The 25,249-nt window shown below is 33.8% G+C and overlaps 2 protein-coding genes across 2 annotated transcripts; one reads left to right on the forward strand and one right to left on the reverse strand.

Annotated features, from left to right (window-relative positions):
* Positions 1 to 11,975: 11,975 nt before the first annotated feature.
* Positions 11,976 to 16,445, forward strand: LOC105797197 (uncharacterized). Its single transcript, XM_012627140.2, has 5 exons — positions 11,976 to 13,082; positions 13,328 to 14,106; positions 14,186 to 14,275; positions 14,665 to 15,432; positions 15,829 to 16,445. The coding sequence occupies exons 1-5, from the start codon at positions 12,971 to 12,973 to the stop codon at positions 15,955 to 15,957; spliced, it is 1,878 nt and encodes a 625-aa protein (XP_012482594.1). The 5' UTR covers positions 11,976 to 12,970; the 3' UTR covers positions 15,958 to 16,445.
* A 692-nt stretch (positions 16,446 to 17,137) lies between these two features.
* On the reverse strand, positions 17,138 to 18,940 carry LOC105797198 (uncharacterized). The gene is made up of 4 exons (XM_012627141.2): positions 18,720 to 18,940; positions 18,525 to 18,612; positions 17,554 to 17,706; positions 17,138 to 17,350 (listed from the first exon to the last, which is right to left on the reverse strand). The coding sequence occupies exons 1-4, from the start codon at positions 18,850 to 18,852 to the stop codon at positions 17,317 to 17,319; spliced, it is 408 nt and encodes a 135-aa protein (XP_012482595.1). The 5' UTR covers positions 18,853 to 18,940; the 3' UTR covers positions 17,138 to 17,316.
* Positions 18,941 to 25,249: the final 6,309 nt, after the last annotated feature.

Consider the following 25,249-nt stretch of genomic DNA (forward strand, 5'->3'; position numbering starts at 1 on the left):
ATTCAAATGTATCACATATTAATCCATGTATAAACTCACCTATTATGGATTGTGGTTGACAAGAAACATTGACTATTAATCTTTTTATTAATATTTTTATGTTATTTCGGTAAGCTTTATTGTTGTAATCATTGAATTTACTAAGCTCTATAAAAGCTTACTCATGTTATTTATCATATTTATTTATAGATAGCATTTCGTGGAAATTTGGCGATCAGATCAACTCAAAGAAATCACACTATTCAGAAATCTTTTGGTAGTTTTTGAATGTTCAGTTTTGGTTATATAGAATATAATAGGTGATTTGAAAATATTTTGGTTACTTGTTACTTGTGGAGTTTGTTAAACTTGAATGACGTTTGTCTTTGGATGGATTTTAGTACATGTGAATCGATTTTTGATGTTTGGTTTGTAAGGGTTCATAATTATGTGATTTTTTATGTTTGGTGAAATGGATTGAATGTTGTGGATGAATGGTAAATTTGGCATGTGTTAAAATGTGATCATGTAAACCTTGAAATGCAACTTGATTGGATATTTGAATTGTGGTGTCAATGAGGGCACATTGGTTAGGCACATAACTTGAATGATTTGGTATGTTTTGGGTCTATTTGGATTTCTTTTGGAGGCTTGTAAACATATGTATTTGGTTTGTCTTCGAACCTAAGCAATAGGTTATGTTTTGGTTTGTTTATGAAGCTATTTAAGGTACACACGACCTGGGACATGGGCTGTCACATGGTCATGTGTCACATATGGCCAACCCACAAGGTCATGTGACTCTTTTGTTTTTATGTGTAGGTTTCACGGGTTCTGTCACACGTCCATGTGACTCTAAATCATACTGCATCAGTAGGTTACACGGCTTGGTAGCACTAGCATGTAGAATGGCCACACGGCCATGTGTTTTTAATTCGAATAAGCACACAGCCTGGGACATGGCCATGTTAAGGTATTTTGATTGTTACACGCTCTGGCACACAACCGTGTGAAATTATTTCGAAAGCTACACGAGCTGCTAAATGGTTGGCCACACGGCCATGTCCCTGTGCCACACGGCTTGGGCTTTGTCAAACGGCTATGTGACCCCTGTTTTCAATATTTTCAAGTTTTTCCAAAATATTCTATTTCGTTTCAAATTGATCCCTAAATGTCCCCAAGCTGTTTTTAGGGCCCTATAGGCTCGGTTTAAGGTCAATAATTGTAATTATGCTAAGAATGACATTTGAATTTGATTATTTGTTATTTAATTTGATATTTGAATGGTAAATGTTAGTAATTGTTATGATATGTTTTGTAATACTCCGTAACCCTAATCAGGCAATAGAAATGGATTAAGGGTGTTACAGCATTAGTAAAAATTAATAGAGACTAATTTGGAATAGTGGTTAAAGTAGACGTTAAATGTGTAAATTAAGACAAATAGCTAAAAAGGGGGATATTAGAAGTAGAGAGAAATAAGAGAGGACAAAAAGGGTAAATAGCCCAATTTTTTTAAAAAAATAGTTGGCTATGAAAGCCACTCGCCTTCCCAATTTCTCTCCATTCTTTTTAATTTTCAAAAATTGTTAGATCTTGATTGGAAAATTTTCTCTTAAAAATTTTTGCATCTTCTATATTTTATTGGCATCCAAACACTCTTTATTCTTTCAATTTTGCAAGAAAATCACTATTTCTTCTCCAATTTCTCACCTAAAATTAGCTCGTTTTTGCTCAATGATGAAAATTCGTGAATATTTTCAAACAAATGGTAAATCTATTATTTTCTTATGTATAAAAATTTTGTTAGGTGTTTTAATTTGAATTTTCATATATCTAAGCAAGAAATTTAAAGATCCATGGTTATAAAGCTATCTTTTGCATAAAATGGTGAATCACACTATAAAAAGCTAAGAGATGTTTTAAAATGATTTTAGTACATTTTGATCGAGACTAAGAGGTTTACAAATTCAATTTATCAAAATCTTTAAATAACTACATGAATTAAATGGTTTTTTTTTTAGAATGAGGATGAACGGTGGTTTTTTTAGAAAAGTAATGTCTAGAAAAATTGAGTTGAATTATCGGCCTAAATCTATAATTAGGCACAAGTTAGGGGGTTAAGAGGTAGAAATTAAGGATTTAATTAAGTTAAAAAGATGACATTAAGCGGAATAGATTGTACGAAATAAGTCAAATAAGTATGTGTGAGTGGAGAGTCATTGTATGAACACAAAGAGCATAAGCTAGATTGTTTTTGAATGCTTAGTAATATGTATATTTTAGTACGAAGCTAAAAACATTGGTGAAGCCTTAACAAATTGGGATAAAGGCAAGCATAAAGTTATGTAGTTCGACAAGTCGTGGTGAGCTACAGGTGAGTGCATTTGTATGTCGTATTTTAGCATAAACTACGAGATCTAAAGAGTCGAAGTGAGGCTTGCAAACCCCCACTTCTGGTATGCGAACCTCAACTTTTTCTAGGTGCAAATTCTTGAGATTTTGTTTGAATTGTTGAGTATCCATGTTGTGCAAATTTAAACGATACGTATATATAATATATACGTATAGGGGTATTGTTATTTATATATATAATATATATATGCATGCATGGGTCTTATATATAATATATAATATATATTTACGTGCATGGGTGGTATATGTAAAATATATTTGTGTGGGTCTCATATATATATAGTACATATATATGCGTGGTTCTCCTGTACATAATATATGTGTGGGTTTTATTATATATATTATATATGTGGTTATAGGTTTTGTATTATCTAATATATTTAAATGTATATGAGACTTTCAATGTATGCTCAAGTTGATGTGACAAAGGTCACTAAATAGGTATGTATATATATGTAATATATATATATTCGTATATGGTTATGTAGTACTTGCGAGTGGACATAAAAATAAATTATATAAGGCGAACTTTTATAACATGTGAATTCTATTTATAGTGCACATTCATGCATGCAATAATCCCTAAGTGAATTATGAGTTTTATGATATTGCGAGTTTTGATTAGTGCAAAATTATACTATTATGAAATGCTAAGTGTGAGCTCAACAGTAGTGCAAGCCAATTATATTGTGTAATAAAATGTGATTAATTAGATATGTTAGCAATGTGAACACTTGAAACCGTTGGATATCATTGGCATGTCATAGGATTGTGAGTACTCATCTTTTATTATGTGTTGGGCATTGTGGCCCGGAGATAGCATTGGAGAGATAAGGGAATGTCGAGCATAGCTCCATTTATCGTTGTAGCGAGGTGTGTTTCGAGAGTGTGAGCATACGTGCTACACTTACATGGAGATAGTGTACGATTTTATGAGTCATGTGGAGTGTTTTAGAGATCCGCTTGTCCAATGAGTATATAATTTGACCATGTTTCATATTCATGAATTACCAATATATCATTTTGTTGAGTATGTAATTTGTGTTATACGTGAATTGTTACAGTATCTTTAAATCCTAGCATTTCTGGTGTCTATATTTGTGTTATATGCATGTGCACTCACAGAGCTTCTCCAAACTTACACTCTTTACTTTACCTTGCAGATAAATAGTTCCCGGGTTAGCGAGGACGGTGACAAATTAGTGATTCATTGCAAGGTATTTTTTTTGGAGTATGAGTGTTGAGCTTTTAAACTCTAAAATGAAGGCAATGTGGGTCGTCCTAAGGGTTTAGTAATAGATTTAGACTTTGACATTTTAAATAAAATTTTCAACAGGCTGTAAACGGATATTACAGACTATTTTTTTTAAAATTTTTGAACATTATAATTGCTTGCTTGATTGCTTGTTTGGATGGTTTTATTACTTGATTAATCTGATGATAATTAAATGAACTAACAAATCTTTGCAGCTAAGGGAGACCACCAAGTATTAAGGTACACCCTATACCTTCTGATTATGTGAAATAAATGATTAATTTAGAAAAGAATGTGCTTAGGTCTAATTTCTTATATGAAATGTTCTGCAAATGCGTGGTGTGTACGGTTGGTTGGAATGCTTCGTAAAGTTTTAAATAGAGAGTCACCTAGGTGGCTAATATGATGCTTAAAGTTCAGGTTGGACTGTTCCGGTCGAGTTTGGGGTGTGGCATTTAGTGGTATCAGAATCAGGTTTACAAAAACTCAAGCGGAACCACAAGTTAGTATTTTTGAAAATATAAATACTTTGATTTTAAAAAATTTAAAATAAAAATGGTAATTTAACCTTTTTAACAAAAATAACCTTGTATGAAAATTAGTTGTAACTGGGGTTGGAACAGAAACACATTGCCTTCTTTGAAAGTGTTTTCTTAAAAAATTGCCTTGGATCACTTGCCACTTCTCACTTTCCCGTTTTATTTAAACTTATGTAAATAGTAGATAGAATGTCTTCTCGACGCAGGCATCCAGCTACTAATGTACTGGTGGAACCAGCCCCGGGGCAAGTTGTACTTGGAACTAGTTTCGGGCCCTTTGTTCAAATGTTGATTGGGGCGTTTTAGAGGATAGCCAGTGGGAACTCTGCCCTAGCTGCCAGAGGGTTGCCACTCGAATGACTCTGAGCTTTGAGTGGTAAAGAATTTCTATAAGCTAAAAAAACTAATCTGATCAGATGAGAAGTTGGGTTGCAGCGTATCTTTAGTAAAAAGTGAAGCTCGTCGTTGGTGGAATATGATAAAGAGAGGGATCACTGTTGATCACCTAACTTGGGAGTTCTTTTTGGAGTCCTTCTGAAAGAAATACGTAAGAGAGTAGTACCTGGATGCTAGAAAGAAGGAGTTTCTAGATCTGGTCTAGGGAAATATGTCTGTGGCTGAGTACGAGTCCAAGTTTGTACAACTCAACCAATATGCTCCAAATATGGTGTTCTTTGAGAATGAGAGGTGTAAGAGGTTTCGAGTTGGGCTAAATCGGGACATTCTAGTATATCTAGTAGCATAGAGCAATGAGGCATTTGATGATTTGGTGGAGAAGGTTAAGGCAGTAAAGGAGACGTTGATCTAGCTATTGAGACCGGTAGTATTTAAGTCCGAGAAGAGGGGCTCCGATCGGTCAAAATCATCTGGAAGGCCAAGGCTGAGAAGCTGTTGAGTAAAGGTTGCAAAGCTTACTTAGCCTATGTACTACATTCGAGAAGTAAGTATTTGAGGGTTCAGGATATTCGCACCTTAAGGGATTTTCCTTATGTGAGAAGAGCTACATAGTTAGCCACCAAATCAGGAAGTTAAGTTCGGTATTGAGGTTTATCCTGGTATCACACTGGTGTCAATTGCACCTTATCGCATGGTACCAAAAGAACTCAAAGACCTAAAGATCCAGTTACAAAATTTGTTAGATCGAGGGTTTATTCGATCGAGCATATCGCTTTGGGGTACCTTGAGGCTGTGTATCCATTATCAAAAGCTAAACAAGTTAACCATCAAGAACAAGTATTCTTTACCTCAGATTGATGACCTATTTGATCAGTTCAAGGAAGCAACGATGTTTTTGAAGATCGATTTGAGGTCTGGGTATTATCAGCTCAATGTAAAAGTGGCTGATATCCTGAAGCCTGCGCTCAGAACTAAGTATGGGCATTATGAGTTTCTAGTTATGCCATTTGTGTTGACGAACATGCCTGCACCATTCATAGACCAGATGAATCAGGTTTTCCACGTATTTGGATCAGTTTTTGGTTGTCTTTATAGATGACATTCTTGTGTATTGCCGAACTGAGGATGATTATAATGTACATCTATGGATTATTCTTCAGATTCTGCGTGAGAAGTAGCTATATGCGAAGCTGAGTAAGTGTTAGTCCTGGCTTCAAGAGATGATGTTTCTCGATCACGTGGTATCTTCTAAGGGGATCCGTGTTGACTCAAAAAATGTCAAGGCTATTCTAGAATGGAAGCAGTCGAGGAATGTTACTGAGGTCTGAAGCTTTCAAAGATTAGCTAGTTATTATCGTAGATTCATTGAGGGGTTCTCCATCATAGTTGCACCCTTAACGAAGCTATTTCAAAAGAATGTGCCATTTGAGTGGACCGAGGAGAGGTAGAAATGCTTTGAGAAACTTAAAATGATGTTGACTGAGGCACTAGTGTTGGTTCAACTAGAGTCCGAGAAGGAGTATGTGGTTACAGTGATGCGTCGTATACAAGACTTGGGTTTGTTTTGATGCGGGATAAGAAGGTGGTAGCATATGTTTCGAAGCAGTTGAGGCCACATGAGTGTAATTACCCGACCCACAATTTAGATTTAGTTGTTGTGGTCTTTGCATTCAAAATTTGGCGGGACTATCTGTATGGTGAGAGATGTGTTTTCTACACTGATCATAATAGTTTTAAGTATCTCCTATCCCAAAAAGAGTTAAACTTGAGACAGATGCGCTAAATTTAGCTACTGAAAGATTATGACTGCGTGATTGAGTATCATCTCAGCAAAATGAATATGGTTGTTGATGTTTTGAGTCAAAATTTGATGTTTGAGTTGTGAGCCACGTTTGCACGGTTGAGTTTAACCAGTGATGGTGGTTTGTTGGATAAAATTTAGGTGAAGTCGACTTTATCACGTCAGATTAAGGAGAGGCAGTTGGTTGATGAGTTTTTAGTGAAAAAGATCCGATAGGTTGAGGATGGTAATGGTGGAGACTTTGAGTTGAATCACAACGGTATCTTAAGTTTTCATGGGAGACTATGTGTGCCTGTTAATGTGGAGCTTAGGCACGCGATTTTTATCGAGGTACATAATAGCCCCTATGTTATGCACTCCGGTAGTATCAAGATGTATTAGGATCTTCGGGAATTATACTGGTGGCCTGGATTGAAGTGGGATGTTACTGACTTTGTAGGCTGATGTTTAGTGTATCACAGAGTGAAGGTGAAACACCAACAACCTTCGGGTTTCTTATAATCGATATAGGTTCTATAGTGAAAATAGGAGAGGATCACGATGGACTTTGTCTCGGGTTTACCATTGACCTCAATGAAAAAAGATTTTGTTTGGGTGATTGTTGACCGGTTCTTGAAGAGTGATTATTTTCTAACAGTGCGTACTAATTACTCGATCGAAAGATTAGCTAAGTTGTATGTAACATAGATAGTTCGACTTCATGTTGTACCAGTTCTGATCATTTTTTATAAAGATCCATGTTTTACCTCGAGATTTTAAAGGAGTCTTCAAGAAGCTTTGGGTTCGAAGCTTAACTTTAGTACGGATTATCATCCCTAGACAGATGGTCAATCGGAACGGGTAATTCAAATACTACAGGATATGTTGCGTAGTTGTGTCATCGAGTTTGGTGGTAGTTGGGAGCGATATCTGTCTTTAGTGGAGTTCACTTACAACAATAGCTACCAGTCGAGTATTTAGATGGCACCATTCTAGGCACTATATGGTAGGAGCTATAGGACTCCTCTATATTGGTCCGAGTTGGATGGGAGATGTGTTGTGGGTCCGAATTTGATTTAGGAGACTGAGGAGAAGGTGAAACTGATTAGTGATAGACTGAAAGTCGCTTCGGACAGGCAAAAGTCTTATGTTGATTTAAAACGTCGTGATACCGAGTTTTAGGTTAGGGATCGAGTGTTACTTGAGATTTCACCTTGGAAGAAGGTTCTGAGATTTGAACGAAAAGGTAAGTTGAGTCAGAGATTTATTGGACCCTTTGAGGTTATTGAGAGGATCAGACCGGTAGCATATCGACTTAGGTTACTGACTGAACTTGAGCGTATACACGATTTGTTCCACATGTCTAAGTTGCGGAAGTACCAATCCAACACATCTCATATTGTTCCAATAGAGAAAATTGAGGTTCGGCATGATCTTACCTATGAAAAGGAATCGATCGAGATCCTATCTCGTGAGGTTAAGGTGTTGCGTAACAAGACCATACCTTTAGTAAAAGTTTTGTGGAGTAATCACAAAACCAAATAGGCTACTTGGGAAACCAAGGATGCGACCAGACATCAGTATCCTTATCTATTTGATTCAGGAATTTTGAGGACGAAATTCTTTTTAAAGGGGGATTTGTCGCATCTCAAAAACCAGGTTAGTAGAAATGGGTATTAGATTGTGGGCTCGAGAGAAAAATCAAATTTTGTGTCACAAGAATTAAAATATGATAAAATAATTAATTAGTTAATAATAGTAAAAATAATAATTAAATTAAATAATAATGGTATTAACAATTGGGGCATTAGTAAAATTTAATAGTGACTAATTTGGAATAATGGTTAAAGTAGAGGTTAAATGTGTAAATTAAGACTAGTATTTAAAAAGAGAGTTATTATGACAAGGGAGAAATAAGAGTGGACTTAGAGGGTAAATAGCCCAATTTTAAAAAAAAATTTAGTTGGCTATAAAAGCAACTTACCTTCCCAATTTCTCTCCATGCTTTTTAATTTTAAAAATTTGTTAGATCTTGATTGGAAAATTTTCTCACAAAAATTTCTGCATCTTCTATATTTTCTTGGCATCCAAACACTCTTTATTCTTTCAATTTTGCAAGAAAATCATTCTTTCTTCTCCACTTTCTCACCTAAACTTAGCTCGTTTTTGCTCAATGATGCAAATTCATGAAGGTTTTCAAACTAATGGTAAATCTATTATTTTCTTATGTATTAAAATTTTGTTAGGTGTTTTTAATTTGAATTTTCATATATCTAAGCAAGAAAATTAAAGATCCATGGTTTTAAAGCTATCTTTTGCATAAAATGGTGAATCACATAATAAAAAGCTAAGAGATATTTTTAAAATGATTTTTAGTATGTTTTGATGAGGCTAAGAGGTTTGCAATTTCAATCTATCAAAATATTTAAATAATTGCATGAATTAAATGGTTTTCTTTTGAGAATGAGGATGAATGGTGGATTTTTTTAGAAAAGTAGTGTCTAGTAAAATTGAGTTGAATTATCGGCCTAGATCTATAATTAGGCACAAGTTAGGGGTTAGGAGGTAGAAATTAAGGATTTAAATAAGTTAAAAAGATGAAATTAAGCGAAATAGATTGTTCGAAATAAGTCGAATAAGTATGTGTGAGAGGAGAACCGTTGTATGAACACAAAGAGAGTAAGCTAGATTGTTTTTGAATGCTTAGTAATATGTATATTTTAGTACGAAGCTGAAAGCGTTGGTGGAGCCCCAACAAATTGGAATAAAGGCAAGCATAAAGTTATGTAGTTCGACAAGTCGTGGTGAGCTACAGGTGAGTGCATTTGTATGTCTTATTTTAGCATGAATTACGAGATCTAGAAAGTCAAAGTGAGGCTTGCGAACCCCCACTTATGGTATGTGAACCTCGACTTTTTCCAAGTGCAAATTCTTGCGATTTTGTTTGAATTGTTGAATATCCATGTTGTGCAAATTTCGAAGGTACGTATATCTAATATATACGTATAGGGGTTTTGTTATTTATATATAATATATATGCATGCATGGGTGTTATATATAGTATATATTTAAGTGCATGGGTGTTATATGTATAATATATTTGCGTGGAGTCAGATATATATACATAGTACATATATATGTGTGGGTTTTATTATATATAATATATATGCGGTTATAATTTTTGTATTATCTAATATATTTAAATGTATATGAGACTTTTAATGTATGCTAAAGTTGATGTGACAAAGGTCACTAAATAGGTATGTATATATATGTAATATATATTCGTATATAGTTATGTAGTACTTGCAAGTGGACATAAAGATAAATTATATAATGCGGACTTTTATAACATGTGAATTCTATTTATAGTGCACATTCATGCATACAATAACCCGTAAGTGAATTTTGAGTTTTATGATATTGCGAGTTTTGATTAGTGCAAAATTATACTATTGTGAAATGCTAAGTGCGAGCTCAACAGTAGTGCAAGCCAATTATATTGTGTAATAAAATGTGATTAATTAGATATGTGGGCAATGTGAACACTTGAAACCGTTGGATACCACTGACATGTCATAGGATTGTGAGTACTCACCTTTTATTATGTGTTGGGCATTGTGGCCCGGAGATAGCGTTGGAGAGATAAAGGAATGTCGAGCATAGCTCCATTTACCATTGTAGCAAGGTGTGTTTCGAGAGTGTGAGCATACGTGCTACACTTACATGGAGATAGCATACGACTTTATGAGTCATGTGGAGTGTTTCGGAGATCCGTTTATCCAATAAGTATATAATTTGACCATGTTTCATATTCACGAATTACCAATATATCATTGTGTTGAGTATGTAATTTGTGTTATACATGAATTGTTAAAGTATGTTTAAATCCTAACATATCTGGCATATCTGGTGTGTATATTTTTGTTATATGCATGTGTACTCACTGAGCTTCTCCAAGCTCACAGTCTTTACTTTACCTTGCAGATAAATAGTTCACAGGTTAACGAGGACAGCAGTAAATTGGTGATTCATCGCAAAGGCATATTTTTTGGAGTATGTGTGTTGAGCTTTTAAACTCCAAAGTGAAGGCAATGTGGGTCGTTCTAAGGGTTTAGTAATAGAATTAGACTTAGACATTTTAAATAAAATTTTCAATGGATTGTAAAGGAACATTACAAACTGTTTTTTTTTTTGGATTATTGAACGTTATAATTGCTTACTTGATTGCTTGTTTGGATGGTTTTATTACTTGATTAATCTGATGATAATTAAATGAACTAACAAATATTTGCAACTAAAGGAAACCACCGAGTATTAAGGTTCACTCACCCTATACCTTCTGATTGTGTGAAATAAATGATTAATTTAGAAAATCATGCACTTAGGTCTAATTTTCTATTTGAAATGTTCTATAAATGCGTGGTGTGTACAATTGGTTGGTGTGGTTCGTGAAGTTTTAAATGGAGAGTCACCTTGATGGCTATTATGATGTTTGAAATTCGGGTTGGACCGTCCCAGCTAGGTCTGGGGCGTCACATTTCTCATCTTTCTTACCAAGCACACCTATGGAAAGAAAATTTACATTTTCCACCTTAGGGATGGCAAAACCTAAACCTTTCGATGGGTTCTGCATTGGTTAACTTCGAATGGAGCGAATTTTTTCTTTTGAAAAGTGGATGTGGAATGGATTGTTTCTTTTGAATAGTGAGTATGAAGTGATTATGATAATTGCTTGCCTCACCTTGACCTGCTCTACTATATGAAATTACTATTTTATTTTTGTATATATAAACTATTAAAAGAGTAAAAATAGAATAACATGATATAGAAAAAATCTATATATTTTATGTTTAAATAATTTTCAAGAATTATGTTTAAATGTTTATTTGACTTCAAAATATTGAAAATATTAAATATAAGTAACAAAATTTTAAAATTTTAATTGAAGTAGAGCGGGATGGGGCAGGGATGGATGTGTCCAACATTCATGGAGGTGGTAGTAGTTTTCAAATTATACATTCGTAGTGGAGTAGGGTGAGTGGTAGAGCAGACTGTGCCAACTATAGAGTAGTGATGGATTTAGAAATATTGGCTTTCGCCCCGCTCCATTGCCATCCCTATTCCGTCTCTTCAAATTTCTACCTTTCTAATTTACTTTCCTTTGTACTAAGCAAAGCCTAAGATTAAATAGTGAAAAATTAAGTAATGAATTTAAAGTTATAAAATTTGTTAAGTGTATTAGTACTGAATTTAATTAGACTGTTCTATAAATGTAGATTTTAAAATTTTAAAGGAAAAATATTTAAAAGAAGATAAAATAAATTGAAAATATCATTTTAATGTTTTTATGAGAAAAGTCTATTTATCAAATATGTTTAAAAACACTAATATTTTTAGATTGTAAAGCATACCCATATGAACAATTAATGATGAAAATATTAAGATAAATAGACAAAAACAACCATCTGGAATAACATAAATAAATTAAGAGATTATTGAGCATTTATTAATATAATAATTTCTCACAAAATCTTTCTCCAAAATTTGAATAAAAAATTGATAGAAATAAAAATATAAAAAACTACACTTACAAAATAGAATATTTATTTTTTTGGTTGGAAGAAGAGGTTGATCTTCATATGTTTCGTTCCAGTATCAAAACAAAAAATAGTAACAAAAATAAATTACGCCTCCATCTTTGCCCTCAGAAAAACAAAACCCTAATTTCAGAAATTGCGGCATTTCCCCTTTATTTCTTCATCACTGGTCTCTATTGTTCCAGTTTTTTTGTTCTTTTATTTCACTGAAACTTTCCGTCGTTGTTTCATCTTATTTTTGTTATTATTATTTTTCTTTCTTTTTGTAATTATTCCTTTTTTTCCGGGAAAATAAAGAGTGGAATTTTGGGAACGCGAAACGGAGCAATAGCCTGGAATTGAAGCGGGGATTAGGGTTAGTTCTCTCCGTTTTTCTTTGTCAAATGTTTCCCCAAATTTTCTTCTTGTCGTTTGGGTTCAAATCCTAGCAGTTGGGAACTTATAATTAAAATTAAATCTAAGGTTTTTAGTTTTACTCAAAACTTATTTGTTATTTAGGGCTACTTTTTCTTTTTCCTAATTTTACTGGTTTATGGGCGTTTAGCATTATTTTGGAATAGTCCTTTTATTGCTTTGTTTTTGCTTAAGTTGTTGATTTAGAAAGAGGGTTGGATCTTCTTTTATGAGAAATTTGAGTGCCATTTGAAACTGGAAAAATCAGCAATCTGCAAATCCATCTTTTAATCAAAGATGGAGTAAGGAGTGAGTTAATTATTAGAATATAATCTCCTTATTGTCATTGTATTTGTTTTGGTTGCTATGGCCTCCTAATCGTGTTAAACATATTGTGCTTTTTGATCAAACAACTCCTTTGTCATTTGTTGAGTTTCACCTTAAATCCGCAAAATTATTGGCAAGTTATGGTGGTTTGAATGACAAAGAATAGGGTAAGAGCTTGAGTTTGTGTAGGAAGAAAATTCATATGGTGGGTTAGGGTTTGAAGAAGGTTCAAAAAGTGTGTTCTTTTATATAATTAGTTTTCTGATGATCATGTTCGATATCCCTTATGGAAAGAAGTGAACCAGCATTAGTTCCAGAATGGTTGAGAAGTACTGGCCCTGTTACTGGGGGTGGTGGCAATTCAGCCCACCACTTTGCTTCCTCTTCTTTTAATTCAGGTACCCTTTGACGCCTCAACTTCTAGGAATACATTGCATTTCTCATTCTAGTTATACTCCATTACAATGTTACTCTTGGACATGCATGTCTGTTAGATATGCCTTTGGTAGACTTTTTGTTTTCTAAGCCATTGTGTTTCTCATTGCATTTATACTAATGTTCTTTTTATAGTTGTCATTGTAGGAATGTTTGTATGTATATTTGGGAATATATAGTAACTGTATTGTTGTTGTTGTTGTATTAGATGTTTCTTCACTGGTTCATCATGGAAGACATAGGAACTTTAGGAATATAGGTGATTCTGATTCCCCTCGTTATGCTTTTTTGGATCGGGCGTCTTCTTTGAATTCACGGAGGAGTTCTAGTAATGGTTCTGCAAAGCATGCTTACAGTAGCTTTAGTAGGAATCACCGTGATAAGGATCGAGAAAGGGATAAAGATAGGTCAAGCTCTGGGGACCATTGGGAGCGTGATTCTTCTGACCCTTTAGAAAGTATCTTTACCAGTAGGGTTGAGAAATCTGGTGTGTCTACCAGTAGAGTTGAGATAGATGCATTGCGGCGTTCTCATTCTATGGTCTCTAGGAAACAGAGTGAGCCTTTGCCTCGAAAGATTGCAGTGGGCTCAGGTGATGTTGGTAACAATAATCATAACAATGGCAATGGTCTGCTTTCTGGTGGTACTATCGGAAGTAACATCCACAAGGCTGTGTTTGAGAAAGATTTTCCCTCACTTGGAACTGAAGACAGGCAAGCAGGGCCTCAGATAGCTAGAGTATCTTCTCCTGGTTTGAGTTCAGCTTCTCTGAGTTCACCTGCTTGTAATTCAGCTTTAATTGGTGGGGAAGGATGGACCTCAGCTTTGGCAGAAATGCCCACCATGGTTGGAAGTAGTAGCACAGGTTCTTTGCCTGCCCCCCTAATTGTTTCTACCTCTGGTTCTGGGGTCCAAAGTGTCACAGTTGGTCTTAATATGGCTGAAGCACTAGCTCAAGCTCCTTCTCGAACCCGTACCGCTCCCCAGGTAAGCTTCTCAGTCACTAACTTCTCATTACATGTATAACCTATATCTTTGATCTAACCAAACATTCTGTTTCAAACAGTTGTCTGTCAAGACCCAAAGACGTGAGGAACTGGCTATTAAGCAATCAAAGCAACTAATACCAGTGACACCTTCGATGCCTAAGGGTTCGGTAAGCCAGTTGCCTTAGGTTTCGGCAAAATCTTGTCTAGTAGCTGCATTAAGTTGTTTTATTCCAATTAAACATGTTTGGTCTCCCTCCCTCTTTCTCTTTCCTTTCTGGGACACTGTCTTTATTCATCTGAGATTGTATGTTGGATGTTTGTTTAGAAGCTCAGCTACTATCTTGGAATTCTTGTAGCCTTTTTTGACTCTTATGACTTGTAATGAGCTTGAGGTTGGTCCATGTTTTTCCATGTCTGAATATTCTTTGCATTTCTCCATAAGGCACAAAACCTTGTAGGTGGTTTACATAAATGCTTTATTACCTGTCTACTTCATGCATAAAAGAACATAGTAATTGCAGGTAATAATTACCTAATTTTCTTGTCCCACTCCCAGATTCTCAATTCAGTGGATAAATCAAAAGCCAAACCAGCAATCAGGGTAAGTGAGATGAATATAGCTGTCAAAAGCGGGCAGCAGCAACCTTCCTCTATTCATCATGGTAATCAATCTCCTCATAGTGGACATGTCAAGTCTGATATGCCAAAGACATCGGGGAAGCTTTTGGTTCTGAAACCAGGATGGGAAAATGGGGTCTCATCTCCTACTCAAAAAGATGTAGCTGGTCCAACAAATGTGAACAACAAAGTTGCAACTAGCCAACATGCTGTTACTGCTGTTACATCTGCTCCTGCAAGAAATAACAACACAAAGCTTTCTTCTGGGGAGCGCAAAGCAGCTGCCTTGAATCCAATATCTGGGTTCACTGTGGAAAAGAAACCTTCTTTGGCTCAAACCCAGAGTCGAAATGATTTTTTTAATCTCCTGAAGAAGAAAACGTCAGCAAACACTGCAGCTGGTCTCTCAGGCTCAAACCTTCATATTTCATCATCCACCACAGAGAAATCTGAAGTTACAAAGAATGTAGATAGTCCTTCTATGACTACTCATGCTAATGAGAATGGTTCTGCAGCAACTAGCAATGGTGACACCTGTCAAGAGGCTCAAAGATTTTCTGATGATGGTGAAAAGAATATGAGCTCCTATGCTATGGTTCATCCAGATGAGGAAGAGGCTGCTTTCCTTCGTTCGCTTGGCTGGGAAGAACACTCTGGTGACGATGAAGGTCTTACAGAAGAGGAGATCAATGCTTTTTATCAGGAGGTAAGATATATCTTATAATTTTGTTGCTTTACTTTCCCTTTACTGATATAACGGATTCATTCCACAAATTTGCTTTGAAGTTATTATATGACTTGATTCCTAGTATTAATATATCTATTGAACCTTTTAAGTGTATATCGGAAATAATGTCGAGCTGTTATGCTAATGGAACTCTTTTTCTTTTCTTTATTTCCATTGGAATGTTGTTAAGGTTCGGGTATTCTTGTTATATGCTTTCATCTGCAACATGATGTCTACTCAGTTCCTTTCTTTTGTGTAAATTTTGTGTAAAAGTAGTGTGGTTTAAAAAAAAAAGATGTAAAGTAAGAAGCAAGAACCCTTATAAGATGATTCTTATATGTTTTGTGCTTATTTTGTATTGATTTGGTTTTGCAGTACATGAAACTGAGGCCATCACTGCAACTGCGCCATGGTGTGCAACCAAAGCTGGCTCAATCTTTTGCAACTAATTTAGATGGAGCTTCTTCGGAATTGAGCTCGTCTGACTCTGGATCTGAAGCTTGACTCTTCTTTGCCCTTGAATAGTAAAATCCAAAGAAGTTCCAATTTTTGATGGCAGATGATTAGTTTTTCTTCACTTTTTTTTTCCCCACCTTTGTTTTTGATGTCTTCTGGTTGAAAGAAAGCTGATTAGTGGAGTTGGGTATGGAAGGTGGTGGATTTAGGGTTTTGAGAGAGGGTGCATTTTGCAAATAGTACAATAAGTCCTGCTCACTTATAACAAGAGAATTCTTTAGGGTTTTTCTAAGGTTGATGGAACAGGGAAAAGATTTGATTTGGGGCTATTTTGTCTGTGCAGTGGGAAGATGATGATGATGATGATGATGGAAAGAAGCAGCTTTTAGGGTTATTTTCCTCCTTTTCCTTCCTTTTTTGTCCTTTCAAGAAGGCTCAATCAATGTTACAGGCAAAAATATCTTATTGTTGGTTTTTGGTCAATTGTTTGGAAAGGAAAAAGAAGGGAAATCAAAAAAAGTTCCATTTTTAGTTTAGCCTAAATTTCCATATGTTGTTTTCTTTCTTGCATGTCTTAATTTCTAGGGAACTGTTCATTTTTTTTCCAAGCCCCAAAAAGGTATTCCTGCTCATATTTCAGTACCACAACTAATAACTGCGAAAAGTTACTTTTGTCCCTTCAATTAAAAATATATATTTTAACCCTATTTAATTTTGTCCTTAGCTGCTATTATTTGTTAAATCACTCGGTCAAAATAAACGTAGTGTGTAATGTTGGGTAATGTTAATAATTAATTAATTTTTTAAATTTAAAATTTATTAAAATATTTTTTATAATTTTTAATTTGCAAAATAACTTTCTGAATTTTAAAATTTTAGAAGATTAGTTAATTGCAGCCCATGTTAGTAAAATTAGTTAAAATTTTTAGTCATTTTGAGATGATTTGATAAATAATACAAATTTAAAGGTTAAAAAGGGCAAAAACTCAAATGGTGGGTATGACTTTTTTTTGAAGTTAAAAGATCAAATAAGACATTATGCTAAAATAGATACCCAAATCAAGCAATTTGCACTTGTTGGCATCAAGCAATCTGAGTTGAGCATTTCACCTTTAAAAATCTGAACTACGAAACTCTATCCTATTCAAACTCATTGAAAACCAAGCCGAGTCTATTGACAAAAGGCAGGTGGTTGAAAATTAGACTCGAAAAAGCATCATCACATAAATATCCAAATGGGAAGAGGATCAATCCTTCTTTCATAATCAAACTCATGACAGTAGAATACAATATTTATGAAAGTGAAACAATTTTCTAACCATCTTAAACCATTGATTAATTACAAAGGATACCTCACTTCTCAAGTCTCAGGCTCCAAACTGGCGGATTAGGTTGTATATATATGTGTTATTCTGAGTGACAAGTCCAATATATCAGCCCACTGCAGTCAGAGATTCAATGAAATCAGAGGATTTCTTCTAGAATGACTAAGGCAGTACATGTATCGATTGACTATTGTGTCTCATTCTCATATAGGAACAACACACAAGATTGATATTCATTTTCCAATTGAAATAATTACAGAAAAATTAACCTAACATGATATGGATGATAGCTGCAATTCCAAATACGGAAAACATTTACCTGATTAAGACAAACACACACTGTAAGATGCCTGCAGTACCCGTCCACATTGAAGGACCAGATTTCACTAGTGAGTCTTGTATCAAGAGGCCAACTGAAGCAGCTAGTGAGACAAAGGATACAACATAAGCAAAGAAAAGCCAGAGCTTCAACCTGTTGTAATCACGGATTAACATCCATTAGCCCAAAACAAGCAATCTTATAGCAATTTTCATAAAAGGAATCTAGAGTTGGAATATATAGCGGAACATTTACGAGGATGGTCAGCAGATTCGTTGGGACAACTAGAAACGTGCCACATAAACAATCTTAATATAAGCAATAAACACAATTACATGAAAACCAAGGCTCATGGCAAGAAAACAAAACAAGATAGAATGTGCATCAAAAGCATAAACACCATTAGCAATTCCCAATTGCTTTAATTCAAATAAAGCCCTAGTGCCAAATCCAGAATTCTAATCTCTACGAGTGCCCATGAATAGATCAGCTTATTAAGTACCACTAAACACAAGGATGAACAGGACAAACCATGCATAACGCATATTGTTAGCCGATATAACACCCTCACCCTCAGATAATGGCATCAATACATGGTGCTAACTTCTTTACATTTACTACTGAAAATTTTCAAGTCATGAAGAAACGATTATTGCCAGGCTTATGGTTGAATCCGAAGAAATATGCTTATGGAATTCGGAGTTCAAAAGTAATCATTACAAAATCAATAAACCTCGTTTCAAGTAGCCATATGAACAAAAGCAGCTCAATTTCACCAGAAAGTATCACAACTCAGAGCAAATAGTAAAACCCTAACTAAGTACTTAACTTTCAAAACACTGGCAAGATTATTATAATTTTAGCAAAATTCAGTAATAGAATGTATAATCAAACTCTGTAGAGCATATGGAAGGCAACTTCTCGGGGAAAAAAGCTTCAATTAAGATAGGTAAGGAAAAGAAATAGCTAACCTCCACTCGCCTTCATCATAAGGAGAGTAATCAATATCCTCTTTCCTAACGCAATTGAACATCAAAGCCGCGATAGAAGCAAATATTCCTAAATAAATAAATAATAATAATGATGAACCATATAAACATTGATAATAGGAAATTAGAAAGGAAGCTGATAAATTAATGGAAGAAAAAAGGTGAAACACGATGTACCAGGTAAATAGTGGACGAAAGAGACATTGACGGAGCTGCATATGACGGCGTCGACCCAAAACCACCAGCCGGCACCGAACACTGCGCCAGCGACGCCGGGACCGAAGATCGCCCACAGTTCCCCTAACTCCATTTGATTGATTGTTCTCCGATCTAATTAATTGACTAATAATTGACAAGGAACAAAAAAGAAAGAAAGAAAACTGTACAGCTAATATTCTGAACATTATTTTCCACTCTTATAACTAGAGTTGTCCATTGGGTCACCAGCCCGATGGAACATCTGCCTGAGGGGATTTGGATAAAATATAAGATCTGTTTAGAGAATAGGTTGAGTTTTGGGTAAAATTTTTTGCTTGGGTTCGGCCCAACCCTGCTTGAATTTACAATAACAAGAATCTCGTTGTTTTGCTATTGTTTTTCCATGTTTTGTTACTGTTTTTCCACTTTTTTCTACTGCTATGCTAACATTTTACCATTATATTACTATTTGTTAATTTTTGCACATTGTATAACACTTATTTTATTATTAATTTTACTAACAAACACTTATCTTAGTGTTATTTAATTATAAAGACTTTTTTTAATTTATTTCCAATTTATAGGGAAATATTTTTTGTATATTTTGTGTATTATATTTTTTAATTTTTATATAAAAAATAAAAATAAAAAAATTAATATGGTTGGGCTCGGGTTTTAGCATTTTTTTAATCCAAGCTAGGCTTGGGCAAAAATTTAGGCCATTTTTCGGGCTAGCCCAGGCCAATCTCGAGCCTAAAATTTTGTTAAGGCCTGACCCGAACTTGACCCGATCCATGGACAATTCTACTTATAACTCCCTCTCAGATCGATACGTATATTTATGAAAACTTTTATTTCATCTAAAATAAATGTATTAAACCTAAACTACACCCAATATCACTAAATTATTAATAAATTTATACTTTGATTATTTAATTTCAAAAAGATACAATTGATCATTGAACCATTCGAAAATTATAAGTTAGTCACTAGCCCATTATGTTCCTAACCAATGTTAGATGCGGGGATGAGTCAGTTTACACTTTGGTCACTCTTGTATTAGTAAATTTACAATTTGGTCAATTAAATATTAGTAAAATTATAATTTGGTCACTTGACTATTAGCAAATTTACAAGTCATTCTGAGCATTATTTAGTGACCAAATTGTAAACTTATCCATCCCCACATCTAACATCCATTAGGAACTTAACAGGTCAATGACCAACTTGTAATCTTCGTATAATTTAGTAACTAATTTGAATGTTTTTTAAGTTGAGTGACTAAAGTGTAAACTTACTAATAGTTTAGTGATCTTAGGTGTAGTTTACCTAAGTACTAATTTAGATCATGCTAGCAAATTAGTATTTATCAAAGGGTAAACTACACAGATAGTCACTGAACTATAAAAAATTCTCATTTTAGGCACCTAAAATAAAAAGTTTACAATTTAGGTACCCACGTTACATAGTTCGATCATTTTTGTCACTCTCGTTAAAAACTCCAATGATAAATTATTTCTAAAATTTTGATTTTCCACATAATATAAGTAAAATAAAAAAAATTATCATTTTAGTCCTCAATCTTTTAATATAAATGAGGTTTAACCCTACTTTAAAAAAATAAATTTTAACCATAATTTAAAAAAAAAATTCTTTTTCACATCCCCAATTTTCCATGACCAAAAATAATAAACTCAAATATATAGATTTCTCTTTTTGTGATTTGTTTTAATCAACTTGGCTATTGCTAGATTTGATCATGGGTCGGGTCATCCGTTCAGGCCTGAAGGCCCGCTTAAAAAGTGGGAGAGTTTGGGTGAAAATATAAATCCGAAAAATGAGTTTGGACAAAAAAATAAGGCTCATTTTCTAAAAGGGTCGGGACTCAGGTAAGATTTTTTTGCCTGGACTCGACCCGGCCCGAATTAGTCTTAACTTTCCTTTTTGTTACTGTTTTGCTGCCATTTCACTATTATATTGCTAATATTTTGTTGTTATTATCTGGATATTGTATAATTCTTGTTTTATTGTTAATTTTGCTACTATTTTAGAGGACATTTACTTGTTGCGTTGCAACTATCTTAATATTATTTAAATATAAAGATATTTTTGAATATATTTTCAATTTGTGGGAATATATACAAAAGAAGAAAAATAAAATATAAACTTTCTCATATTTTATATTCCTTTTTGCTTCCTTTTTTAGTTTTCTCTTCTAAATGGTAAAAAAATAAAGAAGTTCTGATAGAAGAAAAAAACCACATTCAGACAATTGAAAAAAAAGTCCCAACCAAATAACACAATATTCATGGTCTGTTTTCCCCTTCATGGACCCGATTCAACAAGTTAGACATAACCCATAACCAACAACAATCAAGATCAAAATAGAAAGGGTTTCTTGAATTGCACCCGAATCTCTTACAAAAATAAATTGGGGAGAACCCAAAACTTCAATTGCAAATCCTTGATGGATTTTCTTTTTCTTTTTATTTATAGCCAAAACAAAAATTGGGTTTTCTCAACGGAAGAGAAATTAAGAAAAACTGATTTCTTCTTTTGGGCTGATCTGATTTCTGTAGAGCTGGTTGTAGATGAAGGTCATGTTTGAGTTCGCTATTTGTTGGTTCATTCTATCGTTCTTTCTTATCTAAGCATAGAGTTGTCATTTTTTTTGTATTCTGTATTTCCTCAATGCATTAATAAATCTCATATTACTACTCAGAAGAGAAAAAAATGCTTTTCTTTTATCAAATTCTAAGTTAACATTTGAGGAGGAAGATAGGGTTTGGATTTCTGGAGTTTTTCCACTATTTAATTATTATTTTTCTTTTATTTTGGTTAATAATTAGTATTGGGCAAATTATATTTTAGTCATTTAAAGTAGTATGCAACACTTATGGTGTGTGAAATTCAATGATTGGTCTACGTGTAGAAAAATGTCATTCAGATTTCCGTTAGAGTTTTTAACAGGAGTGACCAAAATGAGCAAACTATATAATGTGGGTGTTTAAATTGCAAACTTTTTATCTTAGGTGCCTAAAATGTAAATTTTTTATAGTTAAGTGACTACCTATGTAGTTTACCCTTTATCAAAATGAATCTTTATAATATTCAAAATAAAACAAGTAAATTAAATAAGGAGTGCAATATTCAATGTTTTTATTTCCTTACATAGATTAAATTGTTTCATTTAAAATTGAAAGTGATTAAATTACTTTTGATAACATCGTTAATCAATTGTTATAGGCACTCATATACTCCATTTATCTTGGAAGGGATTAAATTGTGATAAGAGTAAGATCGGAGTTTCCCAATGGCCGAACTTGAACATCCACTATGGTTGAATTAATTTTTACATCATTATTTATTGTACATATAATTTTACAATAGAGATAAATATTAAATTTATGCATGAACTTTATTTTATTGTGTAATTTGATATATGAGCTTTGATTTGATGTAATTATACATATCAATCTTAAATTGTGGTTCATATGTATACATGGAATTTTGATTTTGAATAAATAAATAAATACATTTATTTTGATATTGAATTAATATAGCAGTTTATGTGCAATATATCAACAGAAAATGGTACTAATTTGATAATATAGTTAGTGATTTACGAAAGTTGAATCGAGATCAAAATTTAATGTATAAAGTAGCACAAAATCAAAGTTCATGTATAAAATTGATATTATCCCTTTACAATACAAACAATAAAATAATTGAAACATAAACTATAATTAACTACCAATGAAAAGAAAGTTACATCAGTAAAAGTAAATGTGATTTTGAGGAGGGGAACAAACAAATATCTAAGGTTTCATGTGTTTATGATTCGAATATGAAATATGTAATTAAAAGTTAGGAAAAGTTATATTTCTATTTTGAATTTGTAATACAAAAAGAACTTTACTATTTATATATTTACAATTTCATGAAATTCTTAATTTAATTTGATATCATATATAGAAATTATATACAAGATGAGCAACAGTTGCAATTTTCAATTTTAAAGGCCAAATTAATGATATCGATATTGTGTAGTCTTCAACTAATAATATTCACATTAGAGAAGATGAAGTTAAAAAAAGGCTTAAGTTGATTCTTTCAAGTATGGATATATTCTGTGTAGTTACCATTGAACATGATATGATGTACAAATCATGATTGCAATGATAATGCAACCGTCGAGCTTGGTTATTGTAATGACCCGACTTTTGTCGGTGTCAGAAAATGCGAATTTGAAACTCTATTTTTATAAATCAAGTCTGTAAATCTAAAATAAAAATATTTACAAAGATAATATGAAAATATATTAAAAATCGGTTAAGTAATTTAATAGAAAAATCGTTGATTAAAGTTCGGGGACTAAATTGTAAAAATTCAATCGCTATTGAATTTTAATTTAGAAACCGCTTAAGGACCTAGATAATAATTATCCAAGGGACTAAAATGATTAATTAACCAATTATAAATAGGAGATAGTGGAGTATGATGATGATGATGATGGCCATTAAGTATATGTAATTATAATTAAAGAATAAAAATAATGTTAATTAATGGCATAATCATGATTAGTTAAATCTATCTATTCCTTAATCAAGGTATAAATAACAAAATTAGTGGAATGAAAGATAAAAACATATAATCTTCTTCATTCCAGCCATCCAAGCTAAAGGAGAAAACCTTGCCTCTATTTCAAGTTTCAGTTCAAAATTAGTCAAAGTAAACAAGTAATTTCTTTGAATGTTTTGCATATTCTTATTCATGGGAGCTTTATTTAGCTAGTCCATGTATCAATTTATTCAATTTTTAGATGTTTAAAAATTTTTCATTAGAGAAAAATTGATGAATTAGACTTGAAATTATTAGAGATTATTAGATAGTGAACTTAGATTATGTTAAGGTCAAAGTTAGAAATTAAGTTATGCTTGTTAGATAACTTTGTAACATTAGAGACTAAATTGAATAAATTGAAAATTGTCATGAAATTATGCTATAAATAGAAAGTATAAGGCCCATAATGAAAGAATGCAAAATCAAAATTTGATTCGATTTTAAATACGAAAAAATATTAGTATCCTAAATATATGGACTAAAATGAATAAAATGAAAAATATATTGGTTATGTATTTTAATGTGATTAGGATGTGAAATGGCATTGTTTTATAATTGAATTATTGAACTTAGCTAAAGACGGCGCTAGGTCATCTCGAGGAAAAGGAAAAGCAAGAATCGTAAACAAGTGACCAGTCGTAATTTGATATGTCAAATTAGGCTCTCTCGAGTACTTAATGAGCTTGTTTTCAAATAGTTTTCGAGCCTTTTTAATTTTTTATCGATTATTAGATTTTAGTGTTAATGATAGCTTTATTTATATCTTACTTCTTTTGAGACCCAATTTGGCAAAACTATGTCATTAAGAGTCTAATGATTGATTTGAGCTTGTGTAGGGAGATGATTAAGGCCAAACATCAAGGAGGACCCCAGCTGTTGTAGGGATTGCGACACTAGTGCATGTGTGTCTCAACACTGACCCTTCATCACCTCAAGGAAGTGAACTTCAATAAAAACCCAACTTGGAGCAACCTATCGTTGAAGTCGTGACACTAAGCATGTTATGTCATGACACCGATCCTCAAAGTCACAACTACAAACCCTTGAGGTCGTAAATCCAAGAAAATTTTTGAAATGAAGAAACCTAATGGCTATTATCATCGAGGTTACAACACCAACAAGGTTGTGTCGCGACACCAAGTGCCCCTAAGTCAAACTCGTGCCCACTTTCAAGAGTGTCACGACACTAAAGCTTGGGTGTTGCGACTTTGAAGTCAGCCGTTGAAGTCACAACACTAAGCATGTTATGTCACGACACCGATCCTCAAAGTCACAACTACAAACCCTCGAGGTAGCAAATCCAAGAAAATTTTTGAAATGAAGAAACCTAATGGCTATTATCATTGAGGTTACAACACCAGCAAGGTTGTGTCGCGACACCAAGTGCCCCCAAGTCAAGATCGTGCGCACTTTCACAAATGTCACGACACTAAAGCTTGGGTGTTGTGACTTTAAAGTTTGGCAGGTGAAAAATTGCAAGGGCAACTTTGTGTCCAAATAAAAGCTTAAGTCATTTTTCATTTAAAGGGAATTATTGTCAATGTTAGGTGTACAAGCCCAATTTTTTAACCGAGGCCCATTACCCAATAACCAAACCCCACACTAACCCAATACCCAATATCCAAAACCACTTAGACCTTACCCATCAGCCCAAACCCGAATGACCCAATACAAACCCGAAGCCCAATTTAACCTAGGCCCAATTCCCCCCAAAAAAATCTGCCTAGGGTTTCAGAGACTGAAACCCTAGGCGCCGCATCTGCTGACTCTAGGGCTTTTGTCGCCGCCGCCGGACGTCCCATCCGCACCAACTCCACCGCCACTGTCCCATCGTCCCACTTGCACCGCCACCTGCAAACACGCAAGAAACAGTAGCAACCAGGAAA

Source organism: Gossypium raimondii, chromosome 3, assembly GCF_025698545.1.
Source record: "Gossypium raimondii isolate GPD5lz chromosome 3, ASM2569854v1, whole genome shotgun sequence".
Taxonomy (NCBI): Eukaryota; Viridiplantae; Streptophyta; class Magnoliopsida; order Malvales; family Malvaceae; genus Gossypium; species Gossypium raimondii.